The sequence below is a fragment of the Magallana gigas genome, chromosome 7 (assembly GCF_963853765.1).
Source record: "Magallana gigas chromosome 7, xbMagGiga1.1, whole genome shotgun sequence".
Classification (NCBI taxonomy): domain Eukaryota; kingdom Metazoa; phylum Mollusca; class Bivalvia; order Ostreida; family Ostreidae; genus Magallana; species Magallana gigas.
The window spans coordinates 14,060,236-14,082,004 of record NC_088859.1 but is presented as its reverse complement, the minus strand read 5'-3'; the positions used below and the strand labels follow the sequence as shown (position 1 = coordinate 14,082,004).

Below are 21,769 nucleotides of genomic sequence, written 5' to 3'. Positions count from 1 at the left end.
GCATAAATATTACATTGAAGTAGGAAAGAATTTCAGTCTTGTTGACTGAAGATAAGATGCAATTCTTGTACAGAAACAACTGATCTGTTTAAAAAGGACACCTGCTCCAAGCATTTTAACCCCCTCCAAAAACCTATGGATTTAAGCCTATCAGTTGTGTATGTTTCATAAGATGCACCAGCCATGAAAGTATGGTGAAGTTAGGACCAGTAGTACTGGTAACTTAGATATGGTCATCAAAGGACACATGCTTAAAAATTTAACCTTCTTTAAAAACATTTTTAAAAACCAGCATCTGAAATTCCTGGCCCAGATTCAGAATCTGAATCAGTCCGGCCATTAGTAGATGCAGATGCACCATTTATGCAAGTTCAGTGAAGACAGGACAAGTAATACCAGCTCCAAAAACTTTAAGGCATAGCATAAGCTCCCCTGACTTCATCTCAGTGGTCGAAAAAATAATCAAACTAAAATTTCATTTTTTAAATTATTTTTATTAACTTGTTAAAAACTGGTAGTCTTCTAATTCATATACAAAACGGTTTTGTTTTGCTAACATTTACAAAATTCTGATATTAAAGGTGTAAATTAAATCATTTCTTAGATATTTTGTCTCTCATACCATCTGCACTCTAGCAAGTAGCAGCAATCTTTCAAACACAAAAAAACATGTTAAAATTATTGCTGCATTTCCAACTAGAACTATAGAACTGAGAGAAATATCTTGTTTTCTTAAATAGTTAAAAAGAGCACCAGGAAGCAGATCTAGTTTCTTTTTTTGAAAGTAAAAATATCATTTTACCTTATCCCACACATACATGTACACACACTTGCAAACTTGATTGTAAAGGGGTATACACATGTATATCTCATAACCATGCTAGAACAACTTTTTGAACACCTTTAATATCAGATCTGCTACATAGGTACCGTACATATACTATGGTCAACAAGTAAATTTTTTTTTTCTAAAAAACTTCATCCAATGTTAGGATCCATATCTAATCTGGATTACTGTAATCTTCAGTCAAAAAGCTTGTATTTGTTTACAAATACCAGTTGTATCAAACAAATGCAATCTGCAGGTCTGAGATATCACGCACTGACATGCAGTTTCAAAAACAATTCAAAATATACATTTTAAATTACATTCTACCTGTAAATATAACAACATTACTTCAACATGTATATTATGTATATATAACATTTATAAGCTCAAAATCAAAGCCTGCATTAATTGCCAAAGATTCAAAATATATTGTTACATAATTTTGAATAACAAGCAATAACAATCAGCAACTCAAAACAACAGATAACGGTGTAATCAGTTTTACAGGTTGACCACCTCTCAGATCTCTTCAAGATTCTAACTTTGAAGCCCGTGGTACAAGAAGTAGCTACTATAGATAAATGACTAGTTGTAAGGGTTCAACACTGATTATGAGGAAATCTGCACGCAAATCCCTGTGTACAATCATTCGTTTGTTTTGAGAATGTTTGTTGTAATACAGTTTGATGGCCAAACTAGCTTGAGTAAGATTCCAGGTCAATGCTCTAGCTTATCTGATATGTTCCTTCCAGCCAAAGAAGAATAAGCCGGATGAGTATGTTTCCACTGCAGTAACATCTCATACATTCATGAATGACGATCAATAAAACTCAGATCTTTGATTTCCAGTGAGAAGAAGATGATGTCTACCATATATATATATATATTCATTTATACACATAAGTGATAGAAATTAATATGCCTAGACACAGGACAGAAATCACTGTATGTTTTGAGATTGGTATTCTAAAGTTATTTCTTATTAAGGATGGTCCAAAAAGATGGTAGATTATGGGTAATATTGGTCCACACCTGGTGTGTTATTTTTCAACGATTGTTTGTGCATTCATTGAAATCAAGAAAAATGTAAGCTGATAGTCAACATAAAAGCGAGTTGATGGTTCATTAGACCACCTTTCAGACATATACAGGAATGTATCTATCATATGTCGCATTCATAGAGAGAGATATTATTTGACAAGACATCGATAAAACTTTTTTAAAATTTGTCAATCCCCAAGATTTTACTTTCATCACGACAATTAATTGAAATATTTTCATTTTAAAACGTCTGATGTTTAATAAATTGTCAAGATCTGACAATCAAAATTTGTAATCAGGTCTGATGGGGTGTTCATTAATTTTGTAATAGATATCGCTGCATCAATTCTTGCAAAAAATATACGTGACATAATATGCACAGAAATAGGAAATAAAAAGGGCAGTGTATAATATTAGGTTTGAGATCAAGGAACGGAAAATCTATAGAACATAACAGAGGGTACTGACATATTAACATCAAGCAATATTTAAAAAGTCTGAACAAGATTTTAATTCTATGAATAAAAGGCACATTCCTTAAATTAAAAATTGTACTTCAAAAAATATATTAATATTCCATGTACTGTACACAATCCTTATAAAACTACATGTACTTGAAAGGTTTGTTCATTGAAATTACATTTCAAGTCACCTGATTCTTACCAGAGAAAATGCATGTGAATTCCAAGAATTCCATGCAATTTGTTTTTCCAAAATTGGTCAACTTGTAAATATACGACACAAAAAGTTGGTAGAAGGGAGGGGAGGGAGGGATCATACATGACATATATATTCAGCACCTAGATTTGTAATCTATAACACAGAGGAAAAAGCCAAGTACAAAATTCAAATAAAAAGAACCGGTACTAGATCAACTTGCACCTTTAAAGTTAATCTATCACCCCCACTCCTTCTTCTCCGTACATATAACACTCATACATTTGTATATAAAAACAAAATTACATGTTCACAATGCACCGTTTTACAAAACTGGTAAATACTGTTGCTTTGTTCTACAATTTTTTGTTACAGAGATATAAACATTACAGTATTATCAGACCAAACTTTTAGCAGATTTGAAATTGAGATTGGGTTTTTTTTTGTTTTGTTCGCATAGTATTTTTATAAGTATTCAAATTAGGTATTAGCATATAATTAAGAATGCTGTTAATTATTCATTAACTTTTTAACAATCTACGAAAATCGTCAATTAGGTGTTTTAATCCAAAAATATAATTTTCATCCTCCTCTGTCATATGATAGACATGAGCAAAATCTATCATCCGCACCTGAACTTTTGGATGAGGGGAATCCGGCGGATTGGTCGTCTTGTCATCTACTGAATCACTGGAGACCAAGTCGGAGAAGTCGTTTTCTATAATGGAGTCTGTTTCGCCATTGCAGCAATTGTGCGTGATGTTCCCTGCATCCAGACCAGAGGAAGACAAAGAAGAATTGGGGTGGGAGGAGGGAGAGGGGGATATGTCACCATCAAACACAACTAGTAAAGAACTGGCAAAGAAGTTAAATGTCCTCTGTTTGTGGAACCATTCCAGGATTCGCTCGAGTCTCTCTATCACTGCCTTTATCACTTCCTTTTGAAGGACCCCATCGATTGCAAAGAATTTTCCAAAGCCTGACAAAAAGAGAGGACCAAATATAAAAAATCTGCTTTTACTTTTCATAAACTTTGTATGAATATATGGATTATTGCTTACTCAAAATGCTTTTAAAAGAAATTTGCATGAAGACTATATCCCCTTTGTTAACGAATGAACTACCGGTACCCTGTGAAGTGAAGCAGCAATGAATTTTTGAAAATCTATACATAACTCTTACCTTCAAATACAATAGTTTCTTCATTTAGCTTTTTGCAAAAATACTTGTCAAATTTCTGGAACTTTCCTGTTTTCGGACTGTAAGTCTATAAAATAAAAAGCATGATTAAAAAATTACAGATTTAATATACAGGTATGTATCCAAGTCATAAAACATTAGCCATATAAATATGCTTTAAGATAATTAAAAAAACCTAGCTCTGTGAATGAATTTATTATTTAAATGCTGGTGTTGCATTCCATCTTTTGTGCAAGGTTTAAAGTCTTTTACAGCTAGCATATACATGTAATAACAAACATTCTTTCTGAGGGTGTAACTTTACAAAATAGCCGGTACATAAAAATGGTGGCAAAAAAAATAAAACCTGTCTACACCTTAGTAAAGAAAGATAATATGATAATGACATCTTACGTGTACAATGGAAGGTGACCATATCTTACCAGCATGCCAGAGATTTGATATCCAAGATTCTTAGCTGGGGGAAATTTGGCTGTCTCCATGGCTATTTTTTCTTTCGAGGCAAAGGGGTCATAAGTTTTCCTCCCCATCTTAATGTCCAGAACACAGGGTTGTCTCATGTCCTGTAGCAAATTCTCCAGTTTCATAAATCGCACTGTGAATATCAAATAGTATACACATAATCAACAATGCTGATATCATTTGGGATCAAAGAGTTTATATCAATAATAATAAATGATGCTAATGTCAAAGGATAAAGAGCTTTATTCCTATGTTTTTGGGGAAAGAGAGGGGACTAACATTTCAAAGCCATAGAAAGTCTTAACATATTTTAAGATTTTTCACCAATAATTAACTTCATACAATTCAATCTAATTAAGTTAGATGTTCCGAGTCTGCTATTCCTTTTTTTTTTCTTCATCATAATGAATTTTAAACATAACTGCTGAGTTCAAAAAGATTTACTAATAAACAAATTGATTACTCAGCCTAAACTGCAAATGTGATATCAAGATTATTTTTAAACTACATGATACAACTTAATATATCGTAGACACATAACATTTTCCTTTTGCCCCGAAACTACAGTTGAACTTAGATATCTGGAACACTGATATCTCGAATACAATGGATATGTTAAAGTGATATTTTGTAAGACCCAACTACTTATTTTTTAAGTATTTTACCCTCAAAATCTCAAATACTCAGATATCTTGAAGTTTTTAAACAGTATGCCCATCTAGTTCCAGTTAACTAAGTTTGACTGTGTAATAAATCATTGACAAGTTGTATTCTGCAATCAAAGGCAATATAATTCAAATAATTCATTGTAAAGATTTGAGAGAGTGTTCCCTTGTGATAAAAATTAAATAACCAACAGAAGAAATTCTACTATCAGCTCAATTCTTGATTTATATGTTATATTTGATATGGAACAATTATTCATGCAGAGAAGGATCAATGTTCATTAATGCATCCAGCAGAAAACAAACTGGCACAACCGTTTTGTATACATAAGAATCAATATTAAGGTAGAAGGTCTCTAGAAGTTGACTATGACATATGGCGAAAGAATTCATTTAACCTGAATATCAATTCACACAAAATAAACATGGATACACCCACTTTTTTATTCATTTCAGAATTTTTTGCCACAGTCTGCAAGTCAACTGTTAATTGGGCTTAAACATTGGACGTTTAAACGTACATACTTTACTTAATTATCAAACTAAACATGGGCAACATGTAAACCAATTTTTATTTCTCTTAGATGGATTTTAATTTTAATATAGGAAGAAATTACCTGTATCTGATTATCTATGCAAACATGTATTGAATTTCAGTGAACAGATATTTATACTACCAGTATGTAAAAAATCATAAATGCATGGTAACAATATAGCTTTATTCAATTTTACAAGGGTATTCTGCTCTCATTTAATTCATCATAAAGAAAAATTTAACCAAAAGCTGGGCAAACAAAATGTCAATACTGAAAATTAACCAACCATACAGTATTATTTTGAGGGCCTTCAATTCAAAAGTCAAGATGCAGTGCATACCAGCATACACTGGACTATGTAACAATTTAAACTGCAACAATGTTAAGTAATCTCTCGTTCATCACTAAATTGGGAAGGGCTACCATTGTTGTAGATCAACATTGATTGCAATCAGGCAAGAAAAATAATGACTGCATGGTGTGAGGTATTCATTGTGTACAGTTCTAAACACTTAACATAAATAAGCAGAATTTTTTTTTTACACTTGAGGGTTGTGGCTACACGGTCTACCTTATGATTCACTATGGCTCACGAGGACCCCATAAAGTGATCCATTCTTTCTGAACAATAGATAATTGTTATTTTTGACTACTAGAGCAAATTTTCTTGCTGAGCATTTTTGGATAAAGACACTGTATGATCAGAGATATAGATTTATAATAAGATATGACAATATTGTGCATCATATAGATGTTATTGATAAAAGAAATTGCATATGCTGTCTGACACCTAATTGGAAGAAGAAGAGAGTAGTGTGTATCCTATTTCAATCATGGTAGACCTAATATCTTTCTATGTTTACTGAATTAATTATAATTTTTTTTATACAATGTAGTTATAGCCTTGACCTCTGACCTAATGACCTAATTTATCTTTAGAATTTTCAGAAAAAACTCTGCTAATTTTACTAAAGGTCATTTGTGATAGATAAAAAATATCTTTCCAGACTGACAACCAGATAATACAATGTACAATGGTTTCAAGGTCAGGCAGCATTCTATAGGTTCTTGTAATCTTTCACCCAAAATTTGTTAATATTTGAACAAATTCGAGAGAACCCTTCAGCAAAATTATAAGTTTTTGCTATTATTCACCACTATTTATAATTTTATCATATATTTAATAAGCTAAAACAACACAGTACATGTATTAATGAATTTAAATTTTCACCAATAATCAATACTGATCATAGCTGGTGTCAGAACTGAGGGGGGGGGATCTAGGGGCAGGACGGGGGGGGGGGGGGGGGGGGGGGGCCCCCCCCCCCATTTTTTCTTGATTGTCAAGATTTTTGATACTTGATGTGTGGCTTCCCAATTGCTTTGTAAAATTCATGCAGTACTTGCAATTGCCGAAAAAAGATGATTCTTTAGTACAACTATTCAACTCCTAAACATGTATATCTTTACCATCTGGTTCTTTGGGAGCATGGACTATTCCATGAAATTTTGGCACAAGTTCACGTAGCTGTAGCAATACTTTGTCGGTGGAGGCCTGCTTCCCAAACACTTCCTGGTAAAACTCCACTTCTGTCTGTCCTTTTGGCGGGACCTGTACAGGCTTTAACACAGTCCCATCCTCATGCACTAAACACCCTGATGAAGAGAAGAATATCAAGAGTTTTAAAATCTTGACAAAGATATTGCTTTGAATAAATGTGTGTATCTGCATGTGTTTATATACCACCATCCATGTATATAAATGATACTGTTCGGTAGCATGTTCCAATTCAATAAAAAATTTGTTCTCAATCTATTCACTTGGATAAAAAAAAGGGGGACATGCCATATTCAATTAAGAAATCTTGGTATTTTTTCCTTAATTAATATATAGATTTTTAATTGTTTTTCACTGATAGCGTATTTGTATTTATTAAGAAAACAATAAAAAAATTAAGTGATGGCAATGCTGGAACATATATAAAGGAACCAGGAATTGAGCCATAATATAGGAAAATGTTAGTGCAATTTTTCAAATTAATTTTTAAAATTTAATGATCATAGCTAGGACTATCAAAAAATTGATTATTTGGTACCAGCTCTTCTGTATTTGTTTTAATCATGGATTAAAGTGTGTAATTGAGTTTGCAAACAAAGATGGAGAGAACAACAGGGCTAGACCAACTGGAGGATTGTTTTTAAAAAAAAATGGTTACAGTGTACTAATATTCTACACTTATGCATTATTAAAATCAACCGCAATCTACTTAAATGTCATTCAGCAATTAAAAAAACCTTTCTGAATTTTTCTAATCAATAAATAAACTACATAGTAATTACTTTTAACGTGCTGTGCTGCAAATAATCATGCTGTGCTGCAAATAATCGTTACAGCAAGATGGAGAACTTTAAACCTTTCCTAAAGGGATTTACGTTTCTGACATCATGAGTTTATAGTTCACTATTGAAATGTATATCCTTCTAGATTAATGAATCGTCTACTTCTGCACTCAAATGATTCATATTTGGGAAAAAAGGTGAATTCTAAAGTCCTCCCACTTTCACACAACAACTTAATACATATCAAGTCAAATTACATCAAAACTGCTATTCATCCAGTTTTGTACATAAAAAAATTAAGGTATATAATGGGGAATGGCTGTCAAAGGTTTTGTAAGGACACCTTCATTTTGTGACATAACTCCTTTGAAACATGTACACGAAATTACTCCACCCTAACCTAAACAACATCACCTTTACCGTCTCAGTTATGATGAGTGTTTGCTTTCTTGTTATACCGTACATGTCTCTGTCTGATTTGATTTAATTGAAAAGGATTTTACGAAACAGTTTTAAAAGTAGACCAATCAAACACTTCAGAATAATAAATATTCTTAAATATGCATCTGGCACACCTCAGTCGATTGTGTAACCAGTTCATCAAACCTCGAGATTACATGAGGAATGAAATTCCGCGGAGGTGTTCCAAATGTAAAATATGGTGGATTGGCTTTAGTTCACTGTCTTTATAATAAAGCCATGAATACTTGCAGCACAGCATGATACTTGATAACACATTAAATTTAAGATTACTTCATTTCATCAATTATTTTGGCAACTTACACATGACTTATTACAAAGGTGTCGAGATCAAGACCAAGCTATCACAAAAATTTTGAAAGAACTCAAGTTTCCAACTCAAGACCCTAAAAGACAATAATTAAACGCATAAAACTTAAGATATGAGGCTGAGATTTTAGATGATGAAAGTCGGTCAGTGACAGCAGAGTCAGAACAATGACTAAGCTGTCTCCAAGTCCACAATTATTAACTGACATTAACTGACCGATCGTCTCTGATTGCAACAAATTGCTGGACCTGTTTAACATCAATAAACACAGGATTGTCTGAGGTTAAACCCAAGGTCAGTCATGCAATCATTCTAGTACATAACACGAGATATTTCATAGATTTAATCTGCCTCGAATGACGCGACACCTATTACCTCCAAACAAGCTGATAAATCTAATATTACTTTGAACAGAGAGTATAGATCTATATGAATTACATACAGTAATTAATGCACTTCAACACTGCATATCACAACTCTTTAAACAAAGGTCCCCTGTGCATGAAATTTTACAATATATGTTCAGTGAAAGAATGCTATAAATGATACAAATTTCCCAAAAAATTTCTTGAAGGAATGCCTATGTCTACCGGTAGATCAAATTTACAATGATGTAATATGATATATCAAAAGATCATGGGTAGTAAATCTTATAGGTAAACTTTGCGTTGAAGAACTTAATAAATAATCTACCTCTTGAATAGACTTTTTTTAAGCATATATATTTACTCTAACAATTTGACTTAAACAGAGTTTATTGCGGTTGTAAATAAGAATATGTTTAAGTGTTGAAGCACTGTCATCAATCAAACACCCACTGATGCATGGGCAGATATATTTCTGGAGTGGGTCTGCAGTGTACAGAATCGGACTTCAAACTTCGGTCCATGTACAGTATTTATTTTTACATCTATCAAGTGTTTTCTCCTTTATTTTCTCCCTCGTTTCACTCCTCCAAAAATAAATATTTTCTTGACTAATTTGTTGAAAAACAAAAACAGATTTTTTAGGATTGGTGCTTTCGTTACAACTTGCATTTAATATCCATTCGACATACAAATAAATGGCAACACAAAATATTAGTTAATCTCAAAAAACATATTTGGGTCAGGGCGGGTAGGGAAAACCAAAAGACACAACCTGTACTGCTTTGTAACGAACATCGCATTAATCGAATACTCCCCGGGAAATTTATTAATACTAAGCGCAAAAGCCCTCGTGCATGAAATAACCAGTATTGAAGTAAACCAGATAATACGAAAACTAACGGAAATAAACGAGGTTAAAAACGTAAAGAAATAAATTTATTAAGCCCATTGTAATTTGTAGCTCCATAGAAACTGACAGGGCTGAAATCTACCCGATCCGGTGCTTATCAGTTTGTCAATCAGTGGAAACTTTCAGCAATCTAAGAAAAATCATGGACTGCACAAAATAATTATTAAGCAATAAATTTACATAACCCACAACACGCTAACGCAGGTTATATGTATTTTTTTCTGCAATGTCGCCACCTTAATATCTCTAATGAATCACCAAAGAAAGTATTCTATTGTTACAATGTATCATAATTCATGTGGCAATCCTCTATAAAACGGGTGGGCACTGACTAACAAACAGGCTAAACTGCAAACGTTCATTAAATTTTAATATAAAAACACAGATCTATGCTTATCTGAATAATTGATATTCGATTTATTGGCAAACTGCACTTTTCCTTAAAAATTTTCATAGAACATTTTGTATTATTCACTCAAAACTGTCTGCCACTTAGTTAAAAAAAAAGTTTGGCCTTAAAAATTCGCCCACAATACAGCTTTTCTCCAAATTTTTCAAAAATGGTATTGTTGAAGAATACACCCATGACCATCTTGCCAACTTTGTGTTCAATATAAAAGTCTGATTCACAGTCGTGTTAAATACTAGATTACTAGTAATACATGTACAAATTACAGTGTAATTACAAAATACTACTTCTATAACAAGATTTTGAAAGGTGGGATCTGGTTAAATTCTATTGAAGGCTTTCATAACAAGGGGCATATCATATTCTTGCAGGTATACAGGTATATATCAAATTCATTAAATTTTTTACACAAGCTTGGGTATTTTCACAACTCTCTCTGATCAGGCCTAACATTAACAATACACAGAATGTACAACGGTATAACTTGAAAACAATTATACCTAGAACACTTTCTTCTGTTAATTTGGTTAAGTGAAAGTTGCAGCATACTATATTATTCTCAAGCATCAATGATCTTAGGAAATATTTCATCTCTTTTACACTGTATTAGCTCATGCACTGGAAAACTCCCAATTACATTTGCATCAAGCATTTATCCAAATAAGTGCTTACATAGACCATTTTATATATAAGCTCATTAGAATAGCATTGTGCAATATCTCAAAAAACTTTCAGCCAAAATAAAAGCCCCACGTATTTTTCCGATTATCAATTTTTCGAGGACAATAAATGAACATGAGCCCTATCTTTATTCTTTCTTTTCATCGCAACCAATAGGAATACTAAATATAAAATGGCCTTCGGTATAAAGATAGATATTGCCAATATTTGAATAGAAAAATAAAGGGCTGGTGATTTTGAGAGTTTTAGATGAAGAAGTGGAACTTCATTTTAAAGAAGTGTTGGAACAACATGGAATTGAAATCAATAGTCTGCGATTCAAGGCTTTTATTTGCTTATGTATTGCAAACATATACGTACACAATCTGAATTGAACTTGAAAAATTGGATTTTTAAAATCCTTTTTGAAGATGGTTCATTTGTACTGCATTGCCGTATATATTATTGATCATTCTCTTTTTCTTTGTTGTTCAAAATGAAATGGAGTATGAACATTGGTAAATGAAATGAGAAAAATCCCATGTGATGTCCCATTAAATATAATCAGGTATTCCTGTTTACAATTCAATACATCCTCATCTGCCACTTTTCCGATATTAACAATGATTTAGTTTTTTTTTTTTTCTTGTTTTGCCAACTCGATGATAGAAATTGGTGATTAAGCATTATGTTAAAATCCAATACATGTAGTATGTGGAATCCATCAAACAATGTATTTATCATTCATTGCTATGTATATACCTTAATTACCCCCATGTAATTGTTTGAAGAAACCCTTTAAACTATAAGGTGACATCATCCATATGATCCATGTACAGATCCAGATTTTTTTACCCCCGGGGGTGGGGGTGGGGGGAGAGTGAGATAGTGGCATGTTTTTGCCTTGGAAGGGGGGGTGTCCAAGGCCTATTTTGGTAATTTCACAATGTACATGTACCAGTAAATATGTATAGTCAGTAAGATTGAATTTTCAAAGGGGGGGGGGGGCTACCAACCCCCACCCACCCATCTTCAACCCTCTAGATCAGCCCCAAAAGTAAGAACCATAATTAATCATATGTTCATATGTCACTATTCTTCTTTAATACATTGTATCCAGTCAACAGATCTCTATAGTGAACTATCTCACAGGCTTTGAGGGGAAAGGGAGAGGGGTGTTGACAAATACACTACCAGTAAACTAAGGTTTCAATTTAAAATCAGAAAAGAAATTAAAGGTGACATCAGACTTAAACGGCGATGTAAATTAATAAATATACTGTGTATGTACTACCAGGTATTTATTTTTAATCCTTTAGCGAGAAAAAATTTACCACATGTACACATTATGTACACAAAAGATTAAAAAAATGTTTAAACGTCCATGTGGTAATCTGCCTATTTTGAAAGTGCTTTTGTCTGTCCATTGTACATTCCATATTTGCCTGGCCCTTCTACAAACCTCAACTTGAAAGTAAAATCCCATTGCTCATTATATAAAGATTATGAGAGCTCAGGAGAGAGAGATCTTACATGTACATTGTATACATAATAAAATCAATAATCAGCCAATGTAATTTTGAATTTTTTCTGTTTTTAATTAAAAATGAGGAATAGAATATCTGAGGAAAAATTCACCAGACTTTAATATCAAAGTCATCAGGGCATTAAGAGTGCTTTTACTGATTTCAAAAGAAGAGTTACTATGCTTTTCAAATGATTGATGATTTTTAGATCTGATTGGCAATCCAATCTGAGAGGGGAAAAGCACAAGAGAAAAAGATTAAATCTTCAAAATTATTGCAAAAATAACCGTCTCACCAAAAAAAAATAATAAGAATATAACAGAGCCATCCTTTTACTCCCTTTTAACATTTCTTTTGATCATTTATATCTTTTTCCTTTTTGTCTTAGCCATTGCCATACTTGAGAGATAGGGACATAGGCCAATGATATTGTTGGTATTGACTATCATCTGACAGCACATTGCATTTATATTTATTATAAGACTAAGTTGCATGCTCTTGTACCTAATGTACAGGGATTCATCAATATGGTATCTGACAAACAAACAATGTGGCTTACTGTACCTATTTTGCCGTCAGCTGTTTGGTGGCCTGCCACTTGGTTGTCCAATGGTTTGGTCCCTGGGGGAAGGGTGGGTGTCCGCTTCAAGGAGGACATCAGTCTCTTCAAAACTAGAAGAAATTTGTACAAAATTTGTCATCATAATAACAAACATGAATTTAGTATCCTATACTTTGCATAAGGATTCTGAAACTTCTTAATAATTAAAAGATAAGCAATTAGTAGTGCAAGAGACTACAGCATACAGATGGGCTGTTTTGCAATGCTAAAAATCTTAATAAAGTTATGGTATATAATCCAAATAAAAAAAAACAATAAATATTTTGTAAAGTTTTGCAAGAAAATTTTATGAAATTTGTCATCATAATACGGTAATAAAAATGAATTTAGTATTCAACACTTTCCATTAGGATTCCGATTCAGAACCATTTTAATAAAGAAAAGCAATTACATGTCTCTTTTTAAATACAGTTTTGCAACTGATTGCAACATAGATGGGCTATTTTGCACTGCTAAAATTCTTTATATATTATATTTAGTACCATATGACCCAAATATTAAGATGAATACCTGGTAACTTGAGCTGCAGCTTGTAGTTTATGTTTCTAAAGTATGACATATTTTTGGGAGCAACTTTTGTATTTTTGCATTCAACCCATCTTTCATTGCAGAAATGTAGGCAAATTCAGAAGAAGAAAATGAACTGGTATGTCAAATTTTACGGTAACCACTTAGGTATGTAATTTTAAAAGAAATGTTTTAAAAAAACAACTTGATAGCTAACAACTACAAGTTTACGAATGACTATAAGAACTAAGAAACTGTGAATTCATTTGAATGCCTGACCTACTATCCCCTCTAAACTTACATGGCCCTGTTTTAAGAAAGTCTTATGTGATTGACCAATACCATTTCACTGACCAAACACTCAACCACTTCGTTCAGAAAGTTTAAAATATTGATCGTGTTGAGAGTATTTTATTTCATACATCAAAAATTCTACATTCAGTACAAAATATTCTATATGATCATTCAGTACATATCTGTTTTTAAAATGAGGCGTTGTTCATGTATTGTTGAAAGTTTGTATTCAATGTACACTAATTATTCACTTAAATAATGTAAATGTATATTCCATTGATTCAAATACATGCATATTTATCGAATTTAAACCAGCAAGACTATGTCTGACTCAATATAGTAAAAAGAACATTTAATCAATGATAGCATCATAAATTACCGGTAAATTGAAAATAGTTGCAAATAAATTATAAGGAGTTATCATAGAAATCAATTTCAGGTACCACGTAAATTTCAACATGTTTTTTTTCCTGGATATTCAAGTCAATCAAACGGTTTTCCATTATGATCAATTATAAACTTTGAATATTGCAGTTTTCTCTGAATACATCAAATTGTAATGACTTAATTATGTGTTATAAATCACTATAATTCAACATTGATTAATTTCATCAAGTTGAACATTCAATAAAATCAAAACAAGAATACATCCATGATGTATGTACATGTATCTCTATCTGCATGTGCACTGGAAAAATTAGTTGAATTATGCTAGTAGTATATATATGTACCATAATAAATGATTACTGCCTCTTACATAAACAAATCTATCACACCTAGTGTTACAGCTTTCTGGAGATATGCTTAATCAACAGTGAGAAACTGAAAAAATCAATTCAGTTAACAAGTAAAGGCAAACCATTCTACTAAAATAAAACCAGGTCATCCATCATCATGTTTACATGTGTGTACATGGATAGATTGCAAAACATCTCTCTCTCTCTCTCTCTCTCTCTCTCTCTCTCTCTCTCTCTCTCTCTCTCTCTCTCTCTCAATTTGAAAACATCTGCACAAGTAAACTTGTCATATGACACTTTAACTGAGGACCCAAGAGACAGACACGGTCATGACATATGATGTTTACATTCAAGTATGTTGTTTTCCTTTGAAGTATTCTCTGCCTTATAGGCAACCCTAATGCACAGACAACTCAACAGTGGGACGAGTTCTTAGCAATAGAGGATAATTAATCTAGAATCTACCGACTACGTATTAAGAAATGCATTTTAAATCTGCATCAGATTTGTAGTCAATTTCATTCCGTAATTGTTTAGTTTATAATCCATGAGCAAAATGTTCTCAAATCAATAACATAATTGATACACAAAGGTTAAGATCCTAGCTTCAGACATGCAACTACTACATGTACTGATATAGAACAAGTTATTAATCTTCATAAAACGGATTCATTTATATGTAAATGTTATTAGCATGTACTAACAGTAGATTCAGGATGAATAATTTTGCTCTTAATTGTGTTGCATGTAAATAACCTTGTATGTTGTATGCATGCAAGTAATTCATTAATTTTTTTTATCAGAGATTTTAAATATTTTTTATCAATATTTTTTCATATAAAAATTAAAATCTTACAAAGTTTTTGTATCGCAACTTCACTGTGATTACGGTTAAAAAATAATAACAGATTCAAAGACCGATAAATTACTAATTATATACCAACAATGGAATAAATATCCCTATACATTATTAATTAATTCTTTTGCAAAACCTACACAATGAGTTCGTAAATTCTCATAACAAAACAATTCATAATGACGGACAAGTTCAATGCATATGTCTTAAAATATTAATGTTGCTGCCGACCTAAGCAGTGGAGCTACAACTGTTTTTAGTTCAACTTGACATGTCAAAATGAAAAAAACCATTTTGACTTGTCAAAGACTGAATGGGATTGTGCAACAGGATATTTGGTTAACCAATTGTTGACAAACAGCATTGTGCCCCCGTGTAAGAATTCCAAAAATTAAACAACACCTATTGAAGCATTCACCCAAAATAAACTATAGGCTTACCTATCTTTCTGAGTCCAGCTTTGGCCAGGGCAGAGCCTGTCTTGACCCTAGGGTGTTGATGTCCACTATCTGAAAACGTGATGTAGACATTTTTTATGTATTGTAGAATCATCCTAATTGATAAGTAATCCGGTGTTATTTCAACGCCATCTTATCGATTCGACTGTGTCGGGTTAAGTATAAGAGAGGCCTTTTAACTTCACTGTGTACATGTTGCCAGGTGCTAATAAAAATAGAAGTGGATCCTATACTGGTGGCAAATCTCACGAGCGATTTTCCGGGACTTGCATATCATAACTATTCTGACATCATCGTGTCAACATTATTAATTATACAGGACTTTAACTGGTTGTTTGTTATTTTTATCATTTTTTTTTCAAATGAAAGTATGATCGTGTTTTCCCCGTCGAACAGCGGAAGCTTACGGAAAGGGCAGTAACTCGACCTTCGACAAACCTTAAAATTCCTTTTTCAAAATATTGACATACTGACCTCGGATTTTGGAGATTTAATGACCGATTTTACTTAATCATTTCTAAATACCTGTCTACCAGTTTTTAGCTGCTGTGACGTTTAATTCCAACATAACAACCGATCAGTGAGGTAATTTATCCACGCCGATCCCGAACAATATATGGAAGCCCAACCGTGTACAACTTCCGTGTAGGCCAAAGGTCTTGATGCGGTCGCATTATAAACAAAGGAACGGATTGATAAATATTTTACTCTATTTTATATTATTTAGACCTTTCTATCTGGGAACTTATATGGTCATATTAAGTATTTTTGAATGGAAGATTTAATTAAAGATCAGAGACTCAATCGTTTTCAGGTTTTTATTTATTTATTTATTTTTTGCATTATGGACTATAGACACCCTCCCACCACACATATAAAGCTTTGTATTGGTTTCTCAAATTCGTAATCTACTGCTGAAGATTTTTTTCTGTTGTTTTCACGGGCACATGTTTCTGTAATAAAAGTCCTTGCACCTTGTGGAATAATAATTTTTACTATAAATATGGTGAATTGTAACTGTTTTTAATTGTTACTCATTTTTTTTCCATCTTATTCTCTATTTCTTCTGAAGATTTTTTTCTGTTGTTTTCACGGGCACATGTTTCTGTAATAAAAAGTCCTTGCACCTTGTGGAATAATAATTTTTACTATAAATATGGTGAATTGTAACTGTTTTTAATTGTTACTCATTTTTTTTTCATCTTATTCTCTATTTCTTGGTGTTTTCCGAGAATTAATAATTTGTATGTCACTTCATTATCCCCATAGGGACAGGAGGAAATCAAGTATGAATTAATGAATATAACGCAATTGCTCTTTGAAATCTTAAACAAAATTTGTATCACGGGGAAATTAAGGTGTTTCTACATATCAGGAGACAACAGGACTAAATGCTCTCTATGGCAAAAAAGCACTTTATGTAAACTTTAGGTCGGTATGGGTGATTTCTGGGAATCCAAAACTACACCCGAACAATCCGAAACCTAATTCCTCTCTGTCAACTATCATGTATATCACAATATAATTATATAAGAGTTTAAAACAATAGACATTAGAACTAAGCATGAGTGAAATATGTCATAGAGTAAAACTTCAATTTGGGTTAGTCGGTTGATATCAAAGGTGGAATGCAAGAGTTAATAAAATAATCAAGCAATTATAACTAAAGTCAATTATTGTATTGTACAAAGGGAAAGGTACATTTATGAATTCTTTTGAAGATGGATAATAGTAAGTTAAATTTCACGAAAATGTCTTCAACAAGAGTTTGTCAAACTTTAACTTCATGATGTTTATCTGGCTTTTGAGCTAAGACTACGCAATCTATGCATATTTCACTCGAAACAAGCGTCATCTTTAACTTGTTTTGATGCAAGAAATGATATATAGTTACATGTACGTCCTAACGAAAGTCCAAAGTTTTGTTAAAAAGTTTCTAATAAAACAAATCTCTACATTGTGTTAGTTAAACACGCAAAAGAATGACCTTGTGGAGGAATTTAATAAATACAATTTTTTTTAAAAACAAAGTCACTTAACAACAACCCAACCGAAACTTAATGTGTTATTTCCTTCCCCCTTCCCAAGTTATTTAATTGTCGCTTACTCAATTCTTCCTTCAGCTTTCCGAGGACAAGGGTTCGATCGTTTTGTGTTATTATATGTACATGCAGTGTATAACTTAATCCCGTATACGTACACCCAATTCCTTCAATTCAAAATAGTTCCTTGAATGACCGTCAATGTCAGTTTATGATAAGCTGACATTTGTAAACGGTTCTCTTTGTGGGTCATACGAGTATACAGTTGCAGAAAAAATATAAGTATTGATTATTTTCTTTGAAAATTGATTCATGATTTTTTTGTAAACGACAAAAATTTTTGTTATACCCCTGTAAAACTGATACTATAAAACTCTATACGAAAAAAGTCCAGCATCTTGACTGTTGGACTGGAACTGTTAGATTGGAACTGTTAAAATCGACTGTTAAAAAGACAGTTGACCGGTGACGTCACATTCCACGAAAACGTGTTATTGATTAGAAGGGGTATAACAAAACAGTTGTTGACCGTGTCTCGGGCAAAAGTTGATCTGTTGGACCGGCTCGCAAACTGTTGCCCTCGACCCCAGTAAACAACTGTATATTATAATGTCTTTTAGTAATCTTATTCTTGTTAGAAGGTCAGGTCAAGGTCATAACATTTTCTCTCAATGTAAAAACAAATTTACCTGATCATGTGACACATGTATCCTTCTATTTTAAAATATAATCTTTTAGTTCTATCTTGGTAATAAAAAATAACAGAACACGAAGTCTAACAGACGTCATAGTCAAACTGACCTCTAAATTAAGATATTTACATTTTCTAGTGTCATTGTCTGTGATAACAATACGAATCGATTTTGTACTGTACAGTCCAACAAATTCAAATGACGTAATGTTGTGGCGCAAGCGGGTTCTGCATACTTAATATTCTAAATTTAAACGTACAACTGCTGAACATTTTATAAATTTTAAGCATTCTGTGAATATTATGAGTTTTGTATTGTACCAGGAATACTAGTTCAATTGCTGCATATAGCTGTAAGAGGTTGGTCTCTTGATGATGACGTAACTATTTATAGAAAGGGTTCCATATAGAGAACTTTAATTTATCATCGATATTTATAGTACTGAGGGGTTGGGGGGTTAGGTTCGTATAGCGGTGTATCTTATCATAAATATTTTTAGCATAAATAGGGGTGCTTAAAATCTGATCATCGATATTTATAATAACAGGGTCCTCATTGAGATGAGGGTCTCATATCATCGTTATTTATATAGAAACGGGATTCTTATAGTGGTGCTGACTCTACAAAATAGTGAACATGCGCTGAAAAAAGATTATTGGTCTAATAATTCATAACAAAAAATCATATCATAATGGATTGTCAACGGGTCCGTATCGAGGACTTCATAGGATATCCAGCACCTCTACAGGTCCTATAGATAGGACCCTGTTACTAAAAATATAAATGATTAGATATCCAGCACCTCTTTAGGGCTCCTGTTACACCCCTACACCCCCCCCCCCCAATCCTATCGATGATAAAAGTCCTCTCTAAGATCCTTTTTCATAAACAGTTACGTCATCTTCAGGAGGCGTATCTCTATACAGCTATATACATGTATGCAATATCCAATTTTTTTGGTGGTTTTGTTTTGTTTGTTAGTCTTTTTTTTTTAGGGGAGAGGGGTTTGGGTGGGGTTGGAGAGGGACTAAGTAGGTGTTATGATGTTAGTATTACTGTAAACTTACATAAATAACAAAGGCAGGACTACACTGTAAACAACAACATGTAGTTGTTTTATCCTGCATATGAATTAATGAAGGCATGACACTTATCCCTGCAGGGACCACTATTTAAAAAATAGCTACTAAACCACCGAAGTACAAATAAAAACTGAGAAATACACGTGTCCTACCTTACACAAGAAATAATCAGAATTCACGAGTTGAATTTGTTAAACCTCTTTCTTTAACAGCTACTATATAACTTAATTTCAACATGAATAACGTTTAGAATTGTGGTTCCAGTAGCCTATTGTTCAGTGCAGCGTGCGTCACTTAACCCTACCCACAGGTACATAATGTGACACTAGTGCTATTATTTCAAAATTAACTATGTATTTTTAAAACTCACGAAATCTGATAATAAAAAAGATTTTTGTGCATGATACAAATTTCTAGCCTACGAAAGTCCATTGAGCCCATTTTAGTTGGTAAAAAAAAATTCTTTAGCAAATATTTCGATATAACGCGAAATTCTGAGTTAACGCGAAACTTTCAGATAAATATTGTTATTTTATACAAGAATATTATGAATAATGATTAAAAATGACCACATTTTAGTTTCAAATAATTTACAGTTCTGTAGATGTAATATTTTACGTTCATCTTTAAAATTTGGATAAGTGAATCAAAATAATGTAATACTTTCTTTAAATATAATTATATAAACTAAATCTGATAAAAAGCTCATATAAGAACTAGTATTTATATCATGTAAAGATGTTCCAAGTAAATAAGGAGGTAGAATATCAAATTTCTTTTTTCGCCGAGCCTGTGTTCGAAATTACGTTAGGTTGTCTAAATCAGGGACGTATATATATATACGTCCCTGTCTAAATTTGACAATTTTGACAATTCACAACTTGTGTATACTTCTCTGATAAAAAAAAAGATTGTCAAACTAGTCTTTATCTTTTGTCGCGGCGATATCACGTATGTATAACGTTTTGAACAATTAAATGCACATCCTTTCAATTTTCCAATGATAAATTATGATATCTTATAGAAGTGTTACTCTGCATATTTTGATATCCCATTTTCTTAAATAAAGAGCTCATGAGAAGCGCGATGAATTGTGTGGCATTACTATTGATCACCCTTGATATTTTTGTGAATTAATAATCATATAAATTTATTTCCTGTATGTGTATGCATTACATCTACATGTTTGTATCAAGACAAAGTCGTATACCATTTTATTCCAAAGAAAAATATTTTTAAACACGTGTAAATATTAAGATATATTTACATTTCCAACTGTCTTTGTCTGTGATTACATTACGAATCAATTTTGAAGCCTATAACCCACAAATTTCATAGGAGATGAGCGACACAAAATGGGCGTGTCTGAAAGCATTTAACCAAAAAAAACGGTATTGGCTGCTCCGCGTGGTACTGTATTATTACGAAACATGTGCTACATGAAAAAAAATAGTGGTTTTAAAATGTCATTTTTAAAGTGTAGAAATTGGAAATTATATAAATATAAGTTATATGGAATCATTCTTTGAATACTATGAAGTGATAATTTCGACCGGAGCGTAGTCAAATCTACTAGTATCATAAAGCTCATCAGGCTTTATTGGATTTGACCACACCCCGACCGAAATTATCACCTCATAATACTCAAAGAATGATTCCTTAAACCATTACTGAGGAAAATATACACTGTATGCTGAAAAATATCAATCATTATAGTTTAACTATATAATGTATTATACACTATAATTGAAAATACTCTGTAAAGAGAATTGAATAGGCAACCATAAAAATATTGATATCAGGTTTAAAAAATCATGCGATATTGAACTGATATTGAGTGGAAATGCACTTATTGTATCTCCTAATAAGTGCAAAAGTTTCGCCATTTTAGACGAAAGTTACGCATTTATTCGCGAATGTTACGCATTTATTTGCGAAAGTTACGCGTTTATTCGCTAAAGTTACGCATTTATTCGTGAAAGTTTTGCCTTATATCGGGAAAGCTACACGTTTGTTCGCGAAATATTCGCGTTACGTTGCGAAAATTACGGGTTTATTCGCGATACTTTTTTTTACCTTCAAAAAT

General features: G+C 32.4%; 1 protein-coding gene across 5 annotated transcripts; it reads right to left on the bottom strand.

The window, feature by feature from the left end:
* Positions 1 to 473: 473 nt before the first annotated feature.
* On the bottom strand, positions 474 to 19,920 carry LOC105329464 (inositol polyphosphate multikinase). Of its 5 annotated transcripts, none has more exons than XM_020067732.3 (7): positions 19,836 to 19,920; positions 15,850 to 15,918; positions 12,958 to 13,065; positions 6,861 to 7,046; positions 4,150 to 4,322; positions 3,710 to 3,794; positions 474 to 3,506 (listed from the first exon to the last, which is right to left on the bottom strand). In XM_020067732.3, exons 3-7 carry the CDS (start codon positions 13,049 to 13,051, stop codon positions 3,049 to 3,051), a joined length of 996 nt encoding a protein of 331 aa, XP_019923291.3. In that variant the 5' UTR covers positions 13,052 to 13,065; positions 15,850 to 15,918; positions 19,836 to 19,920; the 3' UTR covers positions 474 to 3,048. The 5 variants fall into 5 exon arrangements, with proteins under 5 accessions (XP_019923291.3, XP_019923290.3, XP_034313396.2 ...); XM_020067731.3 differs by lacking the exon at positions 19,836 to 19,920 and adding an exon at positions 16,393 to 16,549; XM_034457505.2 differs by lacking the exon at positions 19,836 to 19,920 and adding an exon at positions 16,401 to 16,482.
* Positions 19,921 to 21,769: the final 1,849 nt, after the last annotated feature.

Excerpts from the sequence above, each read along its gene's own strand:
- LOC105329464 (XM_020067730.3), bottom strand. The coding sequence starts at position 15,961 with ATGATTCTACAATACATAAAAAATGTCTACATCACGTTTTCAGATAGT. Across the intron at positions 4,323-6,860 it reads TGCTCCCAAAGAACCAGATG|TGCGATTTATGAAACTGGAG; the intron begins GTAAAGATATAC and ends TGATATTCACAG. Across the intron at positions 3,795-4,149 it reads ATCAAATCTCTGGCATGCTG|ACTTACAGTCCGAAAACAGG; the intron begins GTAAGATATGGT and ends TTTATTTTATAG.